The 21175-nt window shown below is 39.9% G+C and overlaps 1 protein-coding gene across 5 annotated transcripts in view; it reads right to left on the reverse strand.

The window, feature by feature from the left end:
* LOC124717114 (zinc finger protein 239-like) overlaps positions 1–21175 on the reverse strand; it is a 57373-nt gene that overhangs the window by 9515 nt on the left and 26683 nt on the right. For 2 of the 5 annotated variants that reach the window (XM_047243832.1, XM_047243831.1), the window contains exon 4: positions 19094–19143. In XM_047243832.1, the coding sequence (XP_047099788.1) occupies positions 19094–19143 (50 nt within the window). Of the gene's footprint in view, positions 1–11654; positions 12270–12479; positions 12844–19093; positions 19144–21175 lie in introns of those variants that run through there. The other 3 variants (XR_007005710.1, XM_047243835.1, XM_047243833.1) reach the window with 3 other exon arrangements.

Raw genomic sequence — 21175 nt, forward strand, 5'->3', positions numbered from 1 at the left:
CGTGGGGCACACGATACTCATTAAAGCCTGTACTACAGTAAGTGAGTGGGATTCACCTTACGAGACAGGATTTTTGTATAGATATTGACCGCGTATACCTAAAAGGAGGCAAATCAGACTTACACCCACTCAGTAATAACAATGATACGTCAAGCAAGTCCGAAGTGCAACTACACGTTAGGACGGACAAGAAACAACACAGAAAATGCTACCAATTTGTTAATAAAACGGTCGCCAGCCTAATTAGGCATTAACTGAGTTTCTTCCCTGTACAAGTTGATGTACGTTCATACAAAACAACACGTAGTAACACTGCATAATATGGTAAATTTTAGAACCAGAAAATCTATTGAACTGATAATTTCACTTTCTGTACTAATATGGGTAAACCATAAATACATAACATTACACTATATGTTTACTACAAAACTTCGTACTGTCTATTGATCTGATTAAAATCGGGCATAGGTTACCCTAGAAATAGCACTTTCGAAACACACACGAAGTCAATTTTGATGAAGGTAAAACACTGATAAATTTTGGTTTCTATTTTGGCTTTGACTTTGCTGGTCAAGTCAGTTTAGAATACTTCAGAATTCAAATGAATAAAAAAAGGGGGGGGGCCTGAAACTGTTATGATCACTGTATTAAAACAATTAATTACTGAAATCATTATGCCCTCAAGATTTCCAATATATGATTTACTACTCTTTTTATCTTATTTCCTGCTCATTTAAATACCATTATATCTGCCTCAAAATAATTAAGTTTCATTACTAAATCAATATCAAAAATAATCTTCCCACTTTGTCAGACCTTTGTTATTCGTCTATTAGTTCATTAACAAAAAAATTCTTTAAACATCATTCTAACATAGCTAGGTCTGCAGGTAATTATTATTAACACAAACTTTAATTTCTCATCTTGGGATACTCGGATTGCACAACATTTGGAAAGGACCCTGTCTAGGTTAGTTGCGAGAATAATTAAATGATAGGACATTTCTGATAAAATTTAAGTTGTTATTGAATAGTATGGAACAAAAGTAACACTGGTCCACACCAATACAGTACTAAAAGTTTCAACCTGTTTGTACCGATGTGGCGGTTGGCAGGCTGCGAGATGGCGAGGCACAGAGCACACATACAATCACAGCAATGGCTCTTGATGTATCGGCACTTTACTTCTTCTTAGCGTCGCAATACTTTTCCATTTAGTGCCTAAGGAATTTTGCCATGCTGTATGGGCGTTGGAACGGCATATCCGAGGCTCAATGAAACCACGTCTTTCAGGAGAGCCTCCTCGATCCAGAACGTGTTGCTCAGACCAATGCCCAACTCCGACTACTACTGCTGAGCCCGTTATACCGTGCAACGCCCGTGTGCATTTTCCCGCGCTCGCCTGCCATCCACCTTTTACCACTCCCTTACAAGCCGGGTATTCACCCGAGGTTTTGCACTCTACATATCCTAATACATTGCCTACGTATGGACCAGACGCACAATTACAATTTTAAACATGTTACAATAAATTCAACATTTGTTACACTTCAATTCTATTACAATATTGCTTGAAATTTGACATAAACAATAATAAAAAAATGGTTCAAATGGCTCTGAGCACTATGGGACTTAACATCTTAGGTCATCAGTCCCCTAGAACTTAGAACTACTTAAACCTAACTAACCTAAGGACATCACGCACATCCAAGCCCGAGGCAGGATTCGAACCTGCGACCGTGGCAGTCGCGCGGTTCCGGACGGCGCGCCTAGAACCGCGAGACCACCGCGGCCGGCAAACATTAATATTCACATTGAAAATTGTTTACTGTTTCTTTAACATAATGGCATGAAACAAAAAAAAATGAAATCGGAACATCGATTACACTAATTTATCGAAAAATTTAAAAAAATATTATTTGTATAATAGTACAGCGTTGTTGTTGTTGTTGTTACAGCCCCTATAAATGTGAAGTACAGCTTTTCTCTCTTGCATTCCTTCGTTTCTGGACATTCTTCTCAGCTTTTTCATCTTTGTAATACATGATCTCTGGCGAATTCTGACGTCATTGGTCAAAGCCGACGGATTGTATCCCCTGCTAAACTAGACCCATAAGGTCAGCATTGATAAGCTTGAAGGACCTGAGCATTGGGCCAAATGGTAATGGCATATTTCTGTGGTGTTGCGTTCATATGGACTAGAAGATATTATTAACGGTACGCGTGAACGTGTAGAGTTGCGACAAGTGCACAAAAAGAAGCGTATGTGGAATGGCACAAGGACGACGCAAAGGCAGCGAGTCTTATAGCAAGTGCGCTAAGTAAACCTGTTGCAGAACTCTTCTTAACGTGCAAGAATGCTAAAGAAATCTGGGACAAATTACGCGTTCGATTTTAACGTAGCAGTACTCAGCGTTTGAATATGTTGATTGAAACATTTTTCCGTGTTAAACGAGTTGAAACGGAAGATATTAGTGCACATGTGGCCAAACTGCAAAAGTTAGTTGTGGACCTGAACGATGAATTAGCAAAACACGAAGAAAATACGCTATCTGAAAGAATCTTAAATGGTCGAATTTTGTCTACACTGGGAAAAAGACTACGACAATTTTAAGGATCTATGGGATACGATACCGAAAGAAAAGCAAAGCTTGAATTTATTGAATGAAAAACTCTGTACTATTGAACTGCGTGAACAAGACATTAATGGAAGTGCAGCTTTCGTCGTTTCTAAAACAAGAAAACTGCAAACAAGTAATCAGCAAACAAAGATGACGAAGTCACAATTACAACAGAAGTTTCCGTGTAATACTGGGTGATTCAAAAAGAATACCACAACTTTAAAAATGTGTATTTAATGAAAGAAACATAATATAACCTTCTGTTATACATCATTACAAAGAGTATTTAAAAAGGTTTTTTTTCACTCAAAAACAAGTTCAGAGATGTTCAATATGGCCCCCTCCAGACACACGAGCAATATCAACCCGATACTCCAACTCGTTCCACACACTCTGTAGCATATCAGGCGTAACAGTTTGGATAGCTGCTGTTATTTCTCGTTTCAAATCATCAATGGTGGCTGGGAGAGGTGGCTGAAACACCATATCCTTAACATACCCCCATAAGAAAAAATCGCAGGCGGTAAGATCAGGGCTTCTTGGAGGCCAGTGATGAAGTGCTCTGTCACGGGCTGCCTGGCGGCCGATCCATCGCCTCGGGTAGTTGACGTTCAGGTTTCATAACTAACCTTTTTCGTAGGACTCTCCATACAGTTGATTGTGGAATTTGCAGCTCTCTGCTATCTCTGCGAGTCGATTTTCCTGGGCTGCGAACAAATGCTTGCTGGATGCGTGCTACATTTTCATCACTCGTTCTCGGCCGTCCAGAACTTTTCCCTTTGCACAAACACCCATGCTCTGTAAATTGTTTATACCAACGTTTAATACACCACCTATCAGGAGGTTTAACACCATACTTCGTTCGAAATGCACGCTGAACAACTGTCGTCGATTCACTTCTGCCGTACTCAATAACATAAAAAGCTTTCTGTTGAGCGGTCGCTATCTTAGCATCAACTGACGCTGACGCCTAGTCAACAGCGCCTCAAGCGAACAAATGTACAACTAAATGAAACTTTATAGCTCCCTTAATTCACCGACAGATAGTGCTTAGCTCTGCCTTTTGTCGTTGCAGAGTTTTAAATTCCTAAAGTTGTGGTATTCTTTTTGAATCACCCTGTATATGCAAACAATTAGGTCACTGGGCAGCAGTGTGTCCACAGAACACTCGTGACAGCAATAAAAGAAGAGAGAAGAAGCGAGAAAGTGAACACGCTGCATTTACTTCATACGCTATGGGTGTGTGTACCAGTAATCACAGTGACCCAAATAAATGGTATTGCGACAGTGGCGCTACAAATCATATCACCCCCAACGAACAGTATTTTGTTTCGTATAGTGAATTTGATGCTCCTCAAGTAATTGCATTGGGAAAACAAGATGTCAAAATGTGTGCGTACGGTCAAGGAACAGTTTACATCTAAATTCGACGTAACAATAAATGGTACAATGCTAGAGTGGACAAGTTTTGTACGTCCCTGATGCAAGTGCTAATCTGTTCTTTGTGAGAGCCATTGCCTGCAGAGGCTACAGTACTAATTTTAGTTATAATAATGTCTGTGTTCGAAGACACGCCAATGGCAATATTCTTACGACAGGTTATGTGAAAAATTGACGTTATGTGTTGAACATGCGTGTTGTTAGAAATGCAAAAATGAATCATGTGAACTTGATGACTTCATCCGAAACATTGCAACTGTACCATGAAAGGTTTGGTCATCAAAATAAACAACATGTGAAGAATATTTTAAAAGGAATGAACATTAATGTGGAAGGTGCCAACAGTGAATTTTGTGACGGCTGTGCGGTTGGAAAGATGCATAGGCTGCCATTCAACGAACAATACGCTCTACCAGTACTGGTGAATTAATCCACGGGGATGTCAATGGACCAATGAGCACGAAATCTTTTGGAGGTAAGCACTATTATGTATGTTTCAAAGACGATTTTAGTAAATTTCGTCGAATTTTCTTTTTAAGACACAAAAGTGAAGTGTGTACTGTGCTTAAGCAGTTTTTAAATGAAGCACGAACTAATGGACATGTTGTCAAACAATTTAGATGTGATGGTGACAAAGAATTTAACAGTAAGAATGTCAGTGAACTGTTTGCAGACAGGGGAATAGAGTTTCTGATTCCTCCTCCTTACAATCCTGAACAAAATGGTGTGACTGAACGGGAAAATAGGACCATTGTTGAAGCTGGCCGGTCAATGCTAAATCCGAGTAAATTACCTAAAGGGTTGTGGGCAGAGGCATGTAACACAGCAGTCTACCTAATAAATCGTACTGGAAAATCTTCAGTTCAAAATAAAACCCCTTATGAACTATGGTTTAATCGACCAGTAGGACGACTTCATCATCTCAGAATTTTTGGCACAGACTGCTACGTTCACATTAACAAACAATTCCGTTCCAAGTTTGATGATAAGGCAGAATTTGGACGACTTGTTGGATGTGTTAATGACAAGGATGGGTTTAGAGTTTGGCTTCCATCTAAAAGAAAAGTGGTGTTGAGTCACGATGTGAAATTTAAGCCAGAAATTGTTTGTGATTTACATAGTGATCATGTTGAATTGGAAGTCCCTCAGGAAGAATATAATGACCCGAATTCATCTAAAGATGACCAATGTAAATCTCCTAGGCTGTACACTTCTGGAGGAAGTCACACTCAAGAAAAAATTGGCACTCTCGATTCTAGAGAAACTCAAGAGTTCTAGTGAATCTGATGAAAATAAAGAATTAACAGAATTTCTAAAAGCAGAAGCTGCTGAATCTTCTAATGAAGAGAAACTGAAGAATAAAAGACAACGAAGAAAACCAACCTCGATGTAAAGTGGTGAATTTTGTATGGCAACAAAAGTTGATGCACTTGAATACAAAGATCCAAACTGTTTTTCAGAAATATTGCAGTCAAACGAGAAGGAAGAATGGAAGGAGCGAAAGAGTTAGTTTGGTTACGTCGTCTGCTATCAGAATTAGTGGAAATGTCGGGGCAGCCTCCAGTTCTTTACATCGACAATGCTAGTGCATTGAAGTTAGCAAAAAATCCAGAATATCATCGACGTTCTAAACATATAGAGGTCCGACATTTCTATGTTCGTGAAAGATATCTGAATGGTGAGATTTTCTTGGAACACATTGATGGACACAACCAGTTGGCAGATATTTTGACTAAACCCCTTCAACGAGTTCGATTTAATTTTCTATATTCAGAAATTGGTATGCAAGAGACAAAGCAATAATTTCATGACTCTTTTCTTTTGGAGGAAGTGTTAATAGAAAAGAGAAAAAATTCATTGAGGTCTATGTTTATGTGCTGCTCCATGGCTCTGCTGTCAATATCTTTATTCTTTACTTTTGTGCAACTTCTGTGTTTTTTTGTAAATGTGTTTTTTTTTTCGTGTCCAGGGTGTAATTATAAAGTTAATCAAATGTTTTCTTGCCTTTAAAATAATATTTTTCATCACAGATGAGGGTAGTTGTTGCGGTACCGAGTGGAGCAGTCGCTGTGTGTAGCAGTAAAGAAGACAGGCATCCTTCGAACACCATTGCTTCAATTAGCCGCTTATACATTTCGGCGTGCTGCTCCATAGATACACAGATATCTATTAAAGGGAGATAGTATCTGAAACTAACCAAACAAAGCGAGGAGTTTGTTTTAACAGTTACAGATCGGAGTTGTCGCGATCGACGGACGCCGACCTGTGTCAACCGGACTTGAACATCCATTTCCATCGAGCCGCCACACACACGAACACTCGCGCACTGGTCCATGACACAAGTAGCTTACCAGTGCAGATACGTATGCCACTTGAGTCAGTTTCAGTGGAATACAGCATCTCAAAAATATTGATAAGTAGATTGATTCTATGGCAGACGGGATCCATTGGACGGTGTAAGACTAAAGACTACTTTTAGAATCTCAGGCACAGCTCACAGTAGTCTAACCCACAAATCCATTTACAGCAACTTTTAAATTGTTCGACAGCAGTCACATACATTTCCAGTTGCTCATACCGGATAGTAACTTAAGGGTCAAACGGCTCTGAGCACTATGGGACTTAACTTCTATGGTCATCAGTCCCCTAGAACTTAGAACTACTTAAACCTAACTAACCTAAAGACATCACACACATCCATGCCCGATGCAGGATTCGAACCTGCGACCGTAGCGGTCACGCGGTTCCAGACTGTAGCGCCTAGAACCGCTCGGCCACCCCGGCCGGCACAGTAACATACAATGTATTTATGAGAATATAACATTAAATTAAGCTCACTGGTTTTTTTTCCCCTCTGAAAGAGATTTCGCTACAAGGAAGAAAGGTTCCCCTTATTGAATCTATACAGTGAAGCCACAAAAGTCATGGCACTAGCACTCCATCTTCAGGCCACGAGTGGCCTACTGGAAGCATCCGACCGCCGTGTCATCCTCAGTTGAGGATGTGGATAGGAGGGGCGTGAGGTCAGCACACCGCTCTCCCGGTCGTTATGATGGTATTCTCGACCGAAGCCGCTACTATTCGGTCGAGTAGCTCCTCAATTGGCATCACGAGGCTGAGTGCACCCCGAGAAATGGCAACAGCGCATGGCGGCCTGGATAGTCACCCATCCAAGTGCCGACCACACCCGACAGCGCTTAACTTCGGTGATCTCACGGGAACAGGCGTATCCACTGCGGCAAGGCCGTTGCCCAACAAAAGGCATGGGATACCTCCTAATATCGTATTAGACCACCTTTTGCCTGGCGTAGTGCAGCAATTCAACATAGTGTGGACTCAACAAGTTGATGGAAGTCCCTTGTAAAAATATTAAGCCATGCTACCTCTAAAGCCATCCATAATTGGGAAAGTGTTGTTGGTGAAGGATTTTGTCACACACTCACCTCTCTACTACGTCAGTTAAATGTTCAGTGGGATTCGTGTTGGGCAATCTGGATGGCCAATCATTTGCTCGAACTGTCCAGAATGTTTTCAAACCCATTGTGAACAACTGGACATTGTCATCTATAAAAATTGAGGTCCATGAATCGCTGCACATGGCTCCAAGTGGCCAAAAATAACCATTTCCAGTCAATGACCAGTTCATTTGGGCCAGAGAACCCAGTCCAGTCCATGTAAATATATACCACATCTTTATGGAGCCCCCACCAGCTTGCACAGTGCCTTGTTGGCAACTTGGGCCGTAGTGTTGTGAGGTCTGCACCACACTCGAACCCTAGCATCAACTCTTTACCTACTGAAATTTGGGCTCAGCTGACCAGACCACTGTCTTCTAGTCGTCTAGGGTCCAATCGAAATGCCACGAGCCCAGGAGAGGTGCTGCAAGTGATGTCGTGCTTTTTGCAAAGGCATTCGCATTGGTCGTCTGCTGCCATAGCCCATTAACGCCAAATTTCGTCGCACTGTCCTAAGGGGTAGGTTCGTCGCACGTCCCACATTCATTGCTGTTATTTCATACAGTGTTATTTGTTGGCACTGACATCTAAGCAAATGCGGCTGCTCTCGGTCATGAAGTGAAGACCATTGGCCACTGCGTTGTCCGTGGTGAGAGGCAGTGCCTAAAAATTTGGTATTCCCAGCACACTCTTGACACTGCGGATATCAGAGTATTGAATTCCCTAAAGATTTCCGAAATGGAATGTTCCACATGTCTAGCTCCAACTCTCATTGAGTGTTTGATGCCTGTTAATTCCTGTTGCGCGACCATAATCACGCCAGAAACCGTCTCACAGGGATCAGTTGAGTAGAAATTAACGCTCCTCCAGTGCACTGTTCTTTTATACCTTATGTAGGCAGCACTACCGCTATCTGTATATGCGCATATCGCTACCACATGACCTTTGTCGCCGGCCGGAGTGGCCGAGCGGTTGTAGGCGCTACAGTCTGGAACCGCGCGACCGCTACGGTCGCAGGTTCGAATCGTGCCTCGGGCATGGATGTGTGTGTTGTCCTTAGGTTAGTTAGGTTTAAGTAGTTCTAAGTTGTGGGGGGCTGATCACATCAGAAGTTAAGTCCTATAGTGCTCAGAGCCATTTGAACGATTTGACTTTTGTCACCTCATTGTTCATCTCCGTTGTTGTCAATAAGATTGACAGAGGAAGCCTGTTGCCTTGTTTTTACTACAAACTTTTGTTGTTGTTGAGTTGTCTGATGAAGATAAGTGATTTATATTACTCTTGTTACCGCAATTGTGCGGAGAGTCACAATTTTTTACAATGCTAATATTTAAACAACGTCTTTTGAAATAAAAATGTAGATACTTTTTTTTGTGGACTGGTAAGACAGCCAATCCATTAGGACGGGAGGCCGAAGGGCACGCGTTTAAGCTCACGCAGGATGGCGTGAGGTCTGGAACAGGACAAGGTCTTTATAGTAGCAAAATTAATACGTAGCTTCTGGAATACTTAACTTTAATCCATAATTGGTGAACATCGGTCTGACGGTACATGCGTCACAAGATAAATAGCAAATGATAATGGCGCCTTGCTAGGTCGTAGCAAATGACGTAGCTGAAAGCTATGCCAACTATCGTCTCGGCAAATGAGAGCATCTTTTGTCAGTGAACCATCGCTAGCAAAGTCGGCTGTACAACTGGGGCGAGTGCTAGGAAGTCTCTCTAGACCTGCCGTGTGGCGGTGCTCGGTCTCCAATCACTGATAGTGGCGACACGCGGGTCCGACGTATACTAACGGACCGCGGCCGATTTAAAGGCTACCACCTAGCAAGTGTGGTGTCTGGCGGTGACACCATACTTTTTTTTTCAGTTAAATAGTTTCTTCCGATTGGGGAAAGCGGCCACACTAATCGTTAGGAAAGGTGGCCAAGGTGTTCACACCAATAAGAGAAAAAAAAGATACAACTGGCTGCTAAACCCTGATATGTAATACGTACAAAACATGTATTTCTAATAGAGTATTTTCTTTTTCAGTTAAGAATATTTGGTATGGTACCTTATAATACATAGACACAATATGTGTTAAGTGGCGAGCTATCAATAAGCATGGTTTGATGAAAATTGAGTTTCTCTTTACCAACGCCTCCGCCCCCCGCCCCCTCCCCCACCCTTTCATATGCGGCCCGAAGTATCGCTGTACAGTGTCAACATTAGCTCTTAAGTAAAAAAGTTTAACTGCCCCTGGTCTTCACTGGCTAACCTTACTACGCCACCGACTTAGTCGAGGACTTACACATTGTAAAACTGACGTTTGTATCAATTTTACCTGACAATTTTGTGAATTTTAACGACATAAAATAAACAATTACATCAATGTATTTGTCAGGCCCACAGACTACTGTGCTTGTAAGGGTTCCATTTGGCTCAAATTGACAGCTTAATTAGTTTTAGCGTACCGTTTAAAAAAGTCATTTTTCTTTCATTATCCTCAAGGACTCAAGGATACGTTTACAGTAATAATGTTAATGAACTAGCGGACTGTAATGGTGGCGTAATAGAACAATCAGTAGAGCCCAAAAAAGGTCGAATAGCGGGATAGTTCGTGTAGTCCCCAACTTTGGCACACTGCTAAGAGTGAGAGCCATGAACAACATACAAGAAATCCTGACCGGTGGGGGCTTAATGTCGAAGTGGGGCTGCGTCTGGAGGTCACTTTCGCACCTTTTTCTTGAATAACTCAAAAAACTGTGGCCTCGAGAGAAAACGGATCCCACAACAAAATTTAACTGCATCAATTGCTGACAATGTCCAGTTCATTTTTTCTGCGAGACTAATAGTTTGTGCAAAACGAGCGAGAGTGTTTGAAAATCTTGCGTATGGTTTTTGAAGGTTAGCTAGTAAATTGCGGGTTGCATAAAACGACAGCGGTAGGTGCAGTTGACCATGCTGTAGCACTGAATCGAATAGTGTGCATGTGATTGGTTCCTGAGTCTTGAAGATATTGATCATCTCAACCTATCATCTAGTTGTTTTTATTTCTAAGTGTTAAGACTCCCGTAAACGATCAAAAATTTTGTCATCAAACTTAATGACGCTTTCAAAATATCTGACCGCGAACGGTGCTATTTGACGTGTTTGTCAAGCGTAAATCGTGTTTGACGTGTTTCTCAGAAATTTTGCTTGACGGAAAATGTGACAAAATGGTGGACGTTGTATGTGACCATGTTTCGCTGCATATGTTTATATTACTGGAAAATTGTTTTATTAGTATAGTGAGTTCCCACACCTTGGGAACTGTGGTCAAGTATAAAAACAAAATAGCACTGACAATAGCACACTTTTGTGCCAATATCAATGCAACAAAAAGTATACTCTAAATGATATTTCACGAGTGGCTAAACATTCATCTCTTACCATGGTGTAGAGAGTAAATTCATCTGTAATGTGACAATTGCACTCACCATTGTCAACAGGAACTAAGTGTCAAGCAAGTATCATGAACTGTGCATATCAGGACAATATATACTTCAACAGTGCAAGTCTTGCTGTATCCATCAGGCAAGATGATTTTTGTAGATATGTTGTGTCATTAAAACTCAGCAGCATTTTGGGCCGATTGCACGAACGCCGATTATACAGCAAGATAACCGAGCGTCCCGTGATCACGGTTATAACTTAATCGCAACTAAGTTGTCTCTGTGCTGCATCAACGTTAAATGCCGATTACCAAAATACGGTTAGCTAATCGGGAGTTTGACTACGGTTAACTCCACGTGTTACAAAGGAAAATGCCGATATACATGCAAAGATAATGATATTCGTTGTCTGCCTGTGGCAAGGGTGTTGTAACCGCCTTGGTCTGTGGTACTTACGCGCGCTTTTTATATTGTTGGCTTAACATAAGCGTTGTTACTGCACTATGGAGAACAAGAAAAGGACGCCGAATTTTTCCAAATTCGAAGAATACATGCTTTTGGAGTTGGTTGCCTCCAATTCAAGTATATTAGAGTGTAAAAAAAACGGATGGTTGCACAGTTAGGGAAAAACTGGATGCATGGGAAAATATAGCAATACAATTTATTTCAACTCCAGGTAAGATTAAATTTTATTTGAATCACAAATCAATAAATATCTGTTACTAATGCACATTAAAACACAGTTTTTCATGGCACTTAGATTAATATTGAATAACAATTCAAGATACACACAACAAAAATGATATCAGCTACTACAAAATATATCCATTTCAGGTGTAACAAAAAGAAGGCCTGAAAGGCCTAAAACATGTTACGAGAATATGAAGAGGAGGTTGCAGAAGGATTTGGCTGATGAGAAGATTCAAATCTATAAAACAGGAGGCGGGGAGGCAGTACCACTACCTAAAAAGAGTCCACACAAGGCAAAACTACTGGAAATAGTTGGCTCATCATTGAAGCCACTGGAAAATACCTTCAGTTCGGATGCACAGTACAGTGTAATAATGGATCTAAATGTAGATGTAGCAGATGATGCAGCAGTTGGTGATGTCAGCAGTACCATAAACAGTAATGGAACTGTAATTGCTTCTGAAGCTGGCGAAAGCCTGATCCCAGCACAGGTTGTTATGGAGAATGTTCAACAACCCTTCTCCAAACCTTCAAGTGCAGGAACACAAGAAACATGTAATCAGAAAGGCTGCCACCGAGACCTAAACCAACTTCCTCCTCTGTACTGGACAGTGTGATGCAGAAGATGGTGGAAATACTCCAGCAGCAGCTGGAAATTATGAAGAGAGAACATATGAAAGAAATGAGGATTAAAAAAAAAAAAATCTTAAAATTTTGGCACTAAAAGAAAAAATAAAATATTGGAAGTGGAAGAATTCCACCAAATGTAATGTAAATGTTTTTTAAACATTTCGTTATTTGTGCACTATAATAATTTCAAATAAAAATAATTACATACATGTATTAAGTAACAGTTTACCTCAGTGAAAATGTTCATCAATGATAGTGCGACGAACTGCTCGTCCTGGTAATGTGTCATCACGATACATTTGTTGACCGGGAGCCATTGGCTCATTATTGTCAACATTGGGGCCCCTCTTGCTATGCAACAGCCTCAGCAGCAGCCGCATAATTTCCATATCTTCTGGTGGCTTTTCCTTGCTTGTGCTCCTTGTAATATTATGCAAAGCAGCCGTACCCATGATAATTGCCATTGTCTTTTGTGGATTACACCTCATTCCCATAGATAAAATGGGGAATCTCGTTTTCCACAAACCATACAGTCTCTCCACAGTGTTCCTTGTTGTAATGTGAGACCTATTATATTGGTGCTCTGCTGCACTCTGTGGATTTGAAAGTAGTGTCAATAAGTGAGGTCTGTATGCACAGCCACTATCACCTAGTAAGTGACCGACTGGTATTTCTCCATTTTCAAACTGTGCCCTTTGAGCGCAAATACGAAATATTATACTATTGTGCACAGAGCCAGGCCACCAAGCCACAATGTCCCGCATTCTTAAATTGTGGTTGCTGATTGTTTGACAATTAAAGGAGAAATATGATTTCCTATTGCGGAAAAGTTCTGCATTCTGTCCCCCAGGTGCCTGAATCCTTATATGAGTCAATCCACTGTACCAATGACTCCAGGAAATCCAGCCAGTGTGTTGAAACCATCCATCACAGAGTGTACTTCCGCTCGAGAAGGAAACACTATGTATTGACGAGACATTGTTGCTATGATTCCCGACACTTCACTTATAATTCTTTGTGCCGTTGTAGAATGTATATTAGCACTGTCACCAATTACTATATTAATATGCTCCAGTTGCGTATGCTGCCCTTAATGTCATCAGAAGTCTGTTCATGGGCGAGATGAGATTATTTCGGTAAGTTGAAAATTCTAACCTATTGCGGATTTGATCCAATAACCACCACACTGTTTCTTTTGAAAAACGAAACCTCTCTTCAAGTTTCCGGTCACCATAATCTTTGAAAGGATTTCCCCTTTTCAAAAATACATCAACATGGTTGTGATGATTTATATGTTGAAGGTATAGCATTTCCTCGTTTTCTATGCCATTAAAACATCAAAACGCTCTGCCACGTTACGTGTTTACAATAAGTTAACCGTGATCAATTCAAGATAAGCGACCCTTTGAGCTCAGTTAACTTTAATCACAATCAAATCCCTCGATTTACTTTGATCGAGGTCGGTGCAGCCGAATATTGAGTTAATCAGGGTTAAATGCTGACTTGACCGCGGTTAACTTCTAATCGACATTGGTGCAGTTGGCCCTTAAAGTTAACTTATAAATGACTATAGACTGTGAAGAGTACAGTCCACATTAACATACGCATTTTCTGGTCGCACTAAATGAACAATTTTACCAGATATCCATAAAACTTTGACAATTCAGTTCTAACGAAATTTGGTCTGCTGAAAACAGTCCAGTCATCTTTGAAGTGAGACAGAAAGACTGATGTGAAGTGCTCCCATCCATGTTACACACCAGTACTGTGAGCCAAGTATATATGAGTTTTATGAGTACACATCAAATCACTTGTGGAAGAAATATCACATGGGCAGCAGATGTACATGCTGCCATGATGCTCACCATGAAGGACACTGTTTCATAATTCAATCAACAGGGTGACAGCAGTGTTGCCTACAAGAGTTAACTAATGCCAGTGCCACATTTTGCATTTTGTCAAGGTTAAAACCATAATCATCATTAACTAAAACATTCATCAAATGTCTCGTAATACCTGTCCTGAAAACTGAATCTCAGAAGGATGACACAGATGTTGAAATCTGCATGTTCTCACAGTTCACTGTATGGCTTTCCTGTTTACTGTGCTCAAATAAAGAAGATTTATCACACTGTAGCAGTGTGATACAGCATCGATGTTCCATGCAATGTTCTTGAATTGTATGTAAATTACGTCCAATATCTGATAAACCATACTGACAGAGAATCTTATACAACCCTGCCTTTCACAGAATCTAGCTGTTATTTACAGTGTCAATGAGTGTGGCTATCTTTGGTAATGGCAGAAAAATAGCCATGACTTTGTTTAGAGAGAATGTGGCCCATTTTATTGGTTCCATGTTTAAGCAGTGCAAAAACAATCTTTCCTATAAATTGGTTTCTGTAAAAATTTTCCTAGCCAAGCAAATAGCAGGAAATGGACAAATAGAGTATCAAAGTGACTAGTGTGAGGTATAGCTTTGCAAAAACATATTTAAATACTTGAATGTAATCAGGATACTTAAGAAAAACTTTTTTTGGTGATTAGGCAAAACAATTATTTCATGAGCAGCTGCTACTAGTTATGTAAATGAAGTGTCAAGAAGTTCACATTTTCAAAGCATAGCTATTTTGTGCATAAAAGTTGTATTGGCAGGATATTTAATGGTCAAACTAGTTTCCTTCCAATTGGGTACTAAATTTAGGACACTTTGAGAGCAGAAGACCTAATGAGAGCAAAATGAGGTGTCAAAAATATCAAGCTTTCTGAATAAAATTTGAAAATAGATAAAAAACTGTCAAATGTTTTATGAACTTATGTATCTAAAAAGGAAGAAGTAAAACAGATGAGAGAAACATTTACTGCATTATTGAATGGTGCTCTAAATTATGTGCAGCATATGAACTAGCAATTCACAGCAATTTAGAATTTGAAGTTCAATGTTTAACTTAGAATCTTAGAATTTTAAAGAGTTGTGCAGGATATTTGTCAGGTGGATTATGTAGACCGTGCAGTCTGCTGCTGTGTGGCCTCAACACATTTCAATCATCTACAGCCAAAGGTACAAAAAGGTTCCAACAATTTTTTAGTTTCAAACTTTTTACAATAGAGAATCCTTCAAATTCTTAATCAGTACCTCATTTGCTGTACATGATTTCGAACATAATCCAAAGACATGTCAAATATTTCTGTAATCTATTTTATTTCTTACTTTTGGATCAATCATTACACAAATTTATATATTTTTGTAGGAGGCAGTTTGCCTTTAACTGTTAGGGAGGCCAGGAACTTGAGCTTCCCTCTTAGCGTCTTGAGGCAGGGCACTCAGCTTTGAATTTAATTGCAAATCCCTGCAAATCGACTGTGGTGGACAACCATTGTCTGAAAAATGTTTTATGTGGTAGTTTTCCTGTAGATGGTCTTTATTAGCAATAATATGCGCTCCTTGAGCAAGTGTATCAGGAATACAATATTAGTCTGTAGATGTGATAACAGCGGCCTGCTTGCAGATGAACATTTACATTAGTCAGCCTGCAAGAGACACTATGTCTCAGGGTGCTGTATGTTTTAATAAAAACCAAGACATCCAGGAATGGGAGCCATACCTCTTTTTCCAGCCCAAGGCAAATTTTACGTTTCCGTGAATGGAATTCAGTTGGTACAAGAATTGAAGTTTCTCTTCCCACTGGGGTCGCTCTAAATAAATGTCATCCACCTACCTCCAAAAGATAACCTGCTGTATCCACTGCCTTGTCCGCAAAACCTTCATGGTGATTCAAAGTTTCACCAGAGGTTCATGTGAGTAATTTTAAAGCATGCATGTTCCCCCAGCCATAATTACAGGAACGCTGTTGTTGGAACAGGAATACATGCACGGATGTTTAGCACCTACTCAAGTTTATTTAGCGAACAGAATTACACATGAAACACAGACAAGAATAAATAAAAATATGTAAAGAAATAAACATAAATGATCCATTAAAAAACTGTTGTTAAATGCTGATTTTGAGTCTCCTTGTCCAATCAAGGCTTGAGGGTGTAGCCATGAAAAAGTTCTTTGGATCACCCAGATAAGCTCTCAATTTGCACTACTCAACAATGTTCCAGAAGGAATCGTTACATGCTCCACAGTCACAGCTTAGGATTGGCTGCTTACTTACCCCATTTGTGCAGGTTTTGTGCACAATATCTGGGTCCTGTCTGAATGCAATTTAAATTCTTCCACTCATGCCATGGGAGTTCAAAGCACTTGGGTCTCTGCAGATGTCGGTCTTTGGGCATTCCAGGTTTCATATTATTTGCTGTCAATGGTGTAGTTGCTATCAGCAAGCTGTTGGCCCCAATCACAGAGGTGGATTTTTGGAATGAAGTTAGCTTGTTGCCAACCCTGGAACATCTTCATGGATGGTAAGTTGAAGGTTATTCATTATTTTGAAATATCCTTTCAACAGGGTTTCTTGTCTCATTAACAGTGGAGGGGTTATAAGGCTGAGTGCTGGAAGCCAAAATAGTGGAGTAATTCTTGCACACCCAGAGATGATTCTCAAGGTTGTCTTGAGTTGAATGTCTATCTTATTTACATAAGGGCTGTTTAACAACATCAGAGCACAATATTGAGCTACAGAAAACACTATGCTGCTTGCAGAAATTCAAAGCACATTTGATAATGTTCCCCAGTTAGTACTGCAGAGTTCCTAAACAAGATTGTTCCATGTGCTTAATTTCCAAGAAGTATTTTTGGGATGGTTCTTGAAGGGGAGTGTCCTATCAAGAGCCATTCCTAGATAACCTGGGTGACTTTGGTAGGAATGCACTGTGCCACTCATAGATCTCCAGTTTATCATCTGCTGCTCTGTTGTTTAAGGGGAAATCCTGACTTTGGATTTAGAAAGATTGAATATGAGTCTCTTACATGGTGAAATACTTATGTAATTCATTGAGATCATCAGTTAGGATGTTTTCAGCAGTTTTGAACTCCTAGTACTGAACTGCAAGTGTTACGTATTTAGCATATCCAAACTTCTCGGCAGTGAGTTCATGGCTGTCAGAAATATAAAGATTGAAAATTACGGGAGAAAATACTGACCCCTGAGGTAGTCCAGTATATAATTTCTTTTCTTTTCTTTGGTTATAGGATTACCCTAGACTACTCTGAAGCATCTGTCTGAAAGCATGTTATTAATTAGTCTTGATGTGATTTGGCAGGGGATGACTCTGACCAACTTATATGAGCCCCCCTTTCTACTACAATGTATCATAAGTAGCAATGAAGTCGTGAAGACTATAGATATCTTTGGTTGTTTCTAAAATACAGCTATGATTTGTGCTTTGAAGCCTAGTACCTTGTCCATGCGTCTCCTGTTTGGTTTGAAACCTGCTTGTTGTACAGGGATGTTTTCCAGATTCTTGTGCCTATCCTGTTTAATGGCAGTCTTTTCAAAAGTTGGTAGTAACAACTGAGGATTACTATTGGAATTAATTTTCTAAATTATCAGAAGATTTCTATTCAGGATAGCGATAACTTTAAAATTATGAAAGCATTTGGTAGACATCCTGATTTTAGGATCCTCGTAAAAAAATCTTGTCAGTCATACCCTTGTCCTCTTCCAAGAACAAGCTAGAAATTCAGGGTTTAACCCATCAACACCAAGTAATTTGCCTGTCTTTACATCCTGGAGAGTGGAGAGCTGTTTCTGGTTCCCCTAGTGTGAAGTCCTGATAGAACTGTGTATCGGCTGACGTTATTTGCCAAATGTTACTGAAGTCCTTTTTTATTTTTTGAGAGTGCTCTGTCTTTTGGGGCTTTTGAGAGTTAAACAATCCTGTCAGGCCTGGTGTCACTGAGTAACCTACCCAAGTTGGTGGGCTGCTTCCACATAACTTCTTAGCAAGCTCCACGACTGACATCTTGATTTCTTCAAATTCAACTCTTTGTTGTTTTGAGCCATTTCTCCCTTCCTGATTCATACATTTTTCGCATCAGTTCATGAGCTAGACCAGGATAATCATCCGTCATGTATGATTTATAATGTTCTTTACATTCATGGTTCCACCCTACAATATATTTCTTATGGTAACCAATCGGCACACATTTCTTTTCAGTCAAGATTACAGCACTACCAGATCTGTCTCAATTTACAGGTTAAGCTGGATCCATCGGATTACATTATCAAATTTCTTGGAGCCATGCGGGGTAGCCATGTGGTTTGACACACCCTGCCATGGTCTGCGCGGCTGCCCCCATTCGAGGTTCGAGTCCTCCCTTGGACATGGGAATATAAGTATTGTCCTTAGTGTAAGTTAGTTTGAGTTAGAGTAAGTAGTGTGTAAGCCTACAGACCAATGACCTCAGCAATTTGATCCCATAGAAACTTACCACCAAGTTTCTTGGAGAATATTTCCCAGTTTACCCATTGAAATTTTCATGGTCTAGGAGTGGGTCAAATAACTACAATCTGGCACCTACTTCGCACATGAAATGTGTGTTGGCTGTTTGGAGGGTCACATGGAACAGTTCTGAATATTTAGAGGTTGGTTTTGAGAATTTCATGATGAGATGCAGAGATCAGGGTTGTACACTCTGTTCCATGATCCAGACCTAACACACCCTCATCTTTTGCATCTCCCATTCTGGTGCTGCAGTAGCATTCTGGCCACAGGTGTTACATTTCCACAATGTATGACGGCCAAATCAAGCATGTGAACCTTACCAGTGTCAGAAACCAGCATTTTCTATTCCACGTACACTTGAGTATTGTGGTATCTTCTGCTGCAGCACTTACAAGCTACAAAAGCACCCATGCACAAAATGAAAAAGGAGAGATACAAAAAAGTGTACAATACCTTTCTGGTTCACTGCCACTATTTGTTGACTCCGCCTCATGTTTGAGTTCCTGGAAGAAGGATTAAGAGTATTAATATTAATAATAATATTAATAATAATAATAATAGTTCCCGTGGAGGCCCGGGAAAAGAATAGGCCTCCGGTATGTTCTGCCAGTCGTAAAAGGCGACGAAAAGAACAAACCACTAATAGGGCTAACCCCCCTTTTAGTGTGATTAGTTGGTTCAGGACAGAACTAAAGAAGCCTCGGACAAGCGCCGTCATGGTCGGGGACGACGCTTGAACCCTACGCCCGCCCACAATGGTAACAACACTGCTAGCCAACTGGAAAATGATCCAAATCCAAACAGAGGTGTTTTGCAGGATATGCTTCCTGCAACCACCCTAGAAGGAAAACAAAGACAGAGGATGAGATGGTCAGATGAAGTTAATCGACACCTCATGTTCTGTTATTACTAAGCAACAAGCCTAGGAACCAACACAACTGGATACAGATCGCAAGTATATACAACATTTATTACCAGATACCCAGAATTAAAATTTTTAACAGAACAACGACTAGCTGATCAGATCTGTGTAATAATCAAAAATAACAGGATACCCCAGTCAGAATTAGAAAACATCAAACAACAAGTACAACAAATACTGGAACAAAATAATGTGCAATCAGAAGAAGAAGAAAATACAGTAATGGACTCAAACATCCCAGAGCAAACAAACAAAGAACAACACGCATCAATTAAACAGTCAGAGGAAAACGAAATCTTAAGACAGCCACCAGAACAAGCACAAATAGAACACGAAGTGACACACATGTTAGATATAGAAGAAAAATTTCAGCTGACATATATAGAATACAAAGACACAAATACAGACATTAGACCATTCTTGCATAGACCGCCAAATAACCCACAAGTCGAAACAACAATAAAAACTATCAACACAATCGTACACAACAAAATAAATGAAAACACAACTATGGAAGAGTTACAACTACTGGTTTATATAGGAGCACTGACTACACTAAATATACACACTAGGCAGAGATCAGAACCAACCAACACACAGAAGAAACCCACAAAACCAGCATGGCAACACAGGCTACAGATCAGAATAGAAAGACTGAGAAAAGAATCGGACAGCTAACACAATTTATAAGAAATGAAACGTCAGAAAAAAAAATGAAAAAGGTTAGGTAAAATCTCACAACAAGAAGTGATAGAGCAATTAGATGAAAAGAAGCAGAAATTACAAGCATTGGCCAAATGACTTAGAAGATACAAAAAAAGTGAAAATAGAAGGAAACAAAACCAGACATTCAACACAAACCAAAAGAAATTTTACCAGACAATAGATAACACACACATCAAAATAGACAATCCACCAAACATAGAAGACATGGAACACTTCTGGAGCAACATATGGTCAAACCCGGTACAACATAACAGGCATGCACGGTGGATACAAGCAGAAACAGATATGTACAAGATGATACCACAAATGCCTGAAGTGATAATTTTGCAACATGAAGTCACCCAAGCAATTAATTCTACTCACAATTGGAAAGCCCCTGGAAAAGATATAATAGCAAATTTCTGGCTAAAGAAATTCACCTCAACACATTCACATCTAACTAAATTATTTAACAGTTACATTGCAGACCCATACACATTCCCTGATACACTTACACATAGAATAACTTATCTGAAACCTAAAGATCAAGCAGACACAGCAAACCTAGCTAAATATTGCCCCATAACATGCCTACCAACAATATACAAAATATTAACTTCAGTCATTACACAGAAATTAATGACACATACAACACAGAACAAAATTATAAATGAAGAACAAAAAGGCTGTTGCAAAGGAGCACGAGGATGTAAAGAGCAACTGATAATAGATGCAGAGGTGACATATCAAGCTAAAACTAAACAAAGGTCACTACACTATGCATACATTGATTACCAAAAAGCTTTTGATAGTGTACCCCACTCATGATTACAACAAATATTGGAAATATACAAAGTAGATCCTAAATTGATACAGTTCCTAAACATAGTAATGAAAAATTGGAAAAC

The sequence above is a fragment of the Schistocerca piceifrons genome, chromosome 9 (assembly GCF_021461385.2).
Source record: "Schistocerca piceifrons isolate TAMUIC-IGC-003096 chromosome 9, iqSchPice1.1, whole genome shotgun sequence".
Classification (NCBI taxonomy): Eukaryota; Metazoa; Arthropoda; class Insecta; order Orthoptera; family Acrididae; genus Schistocerca; species Schistocerca piceifrons.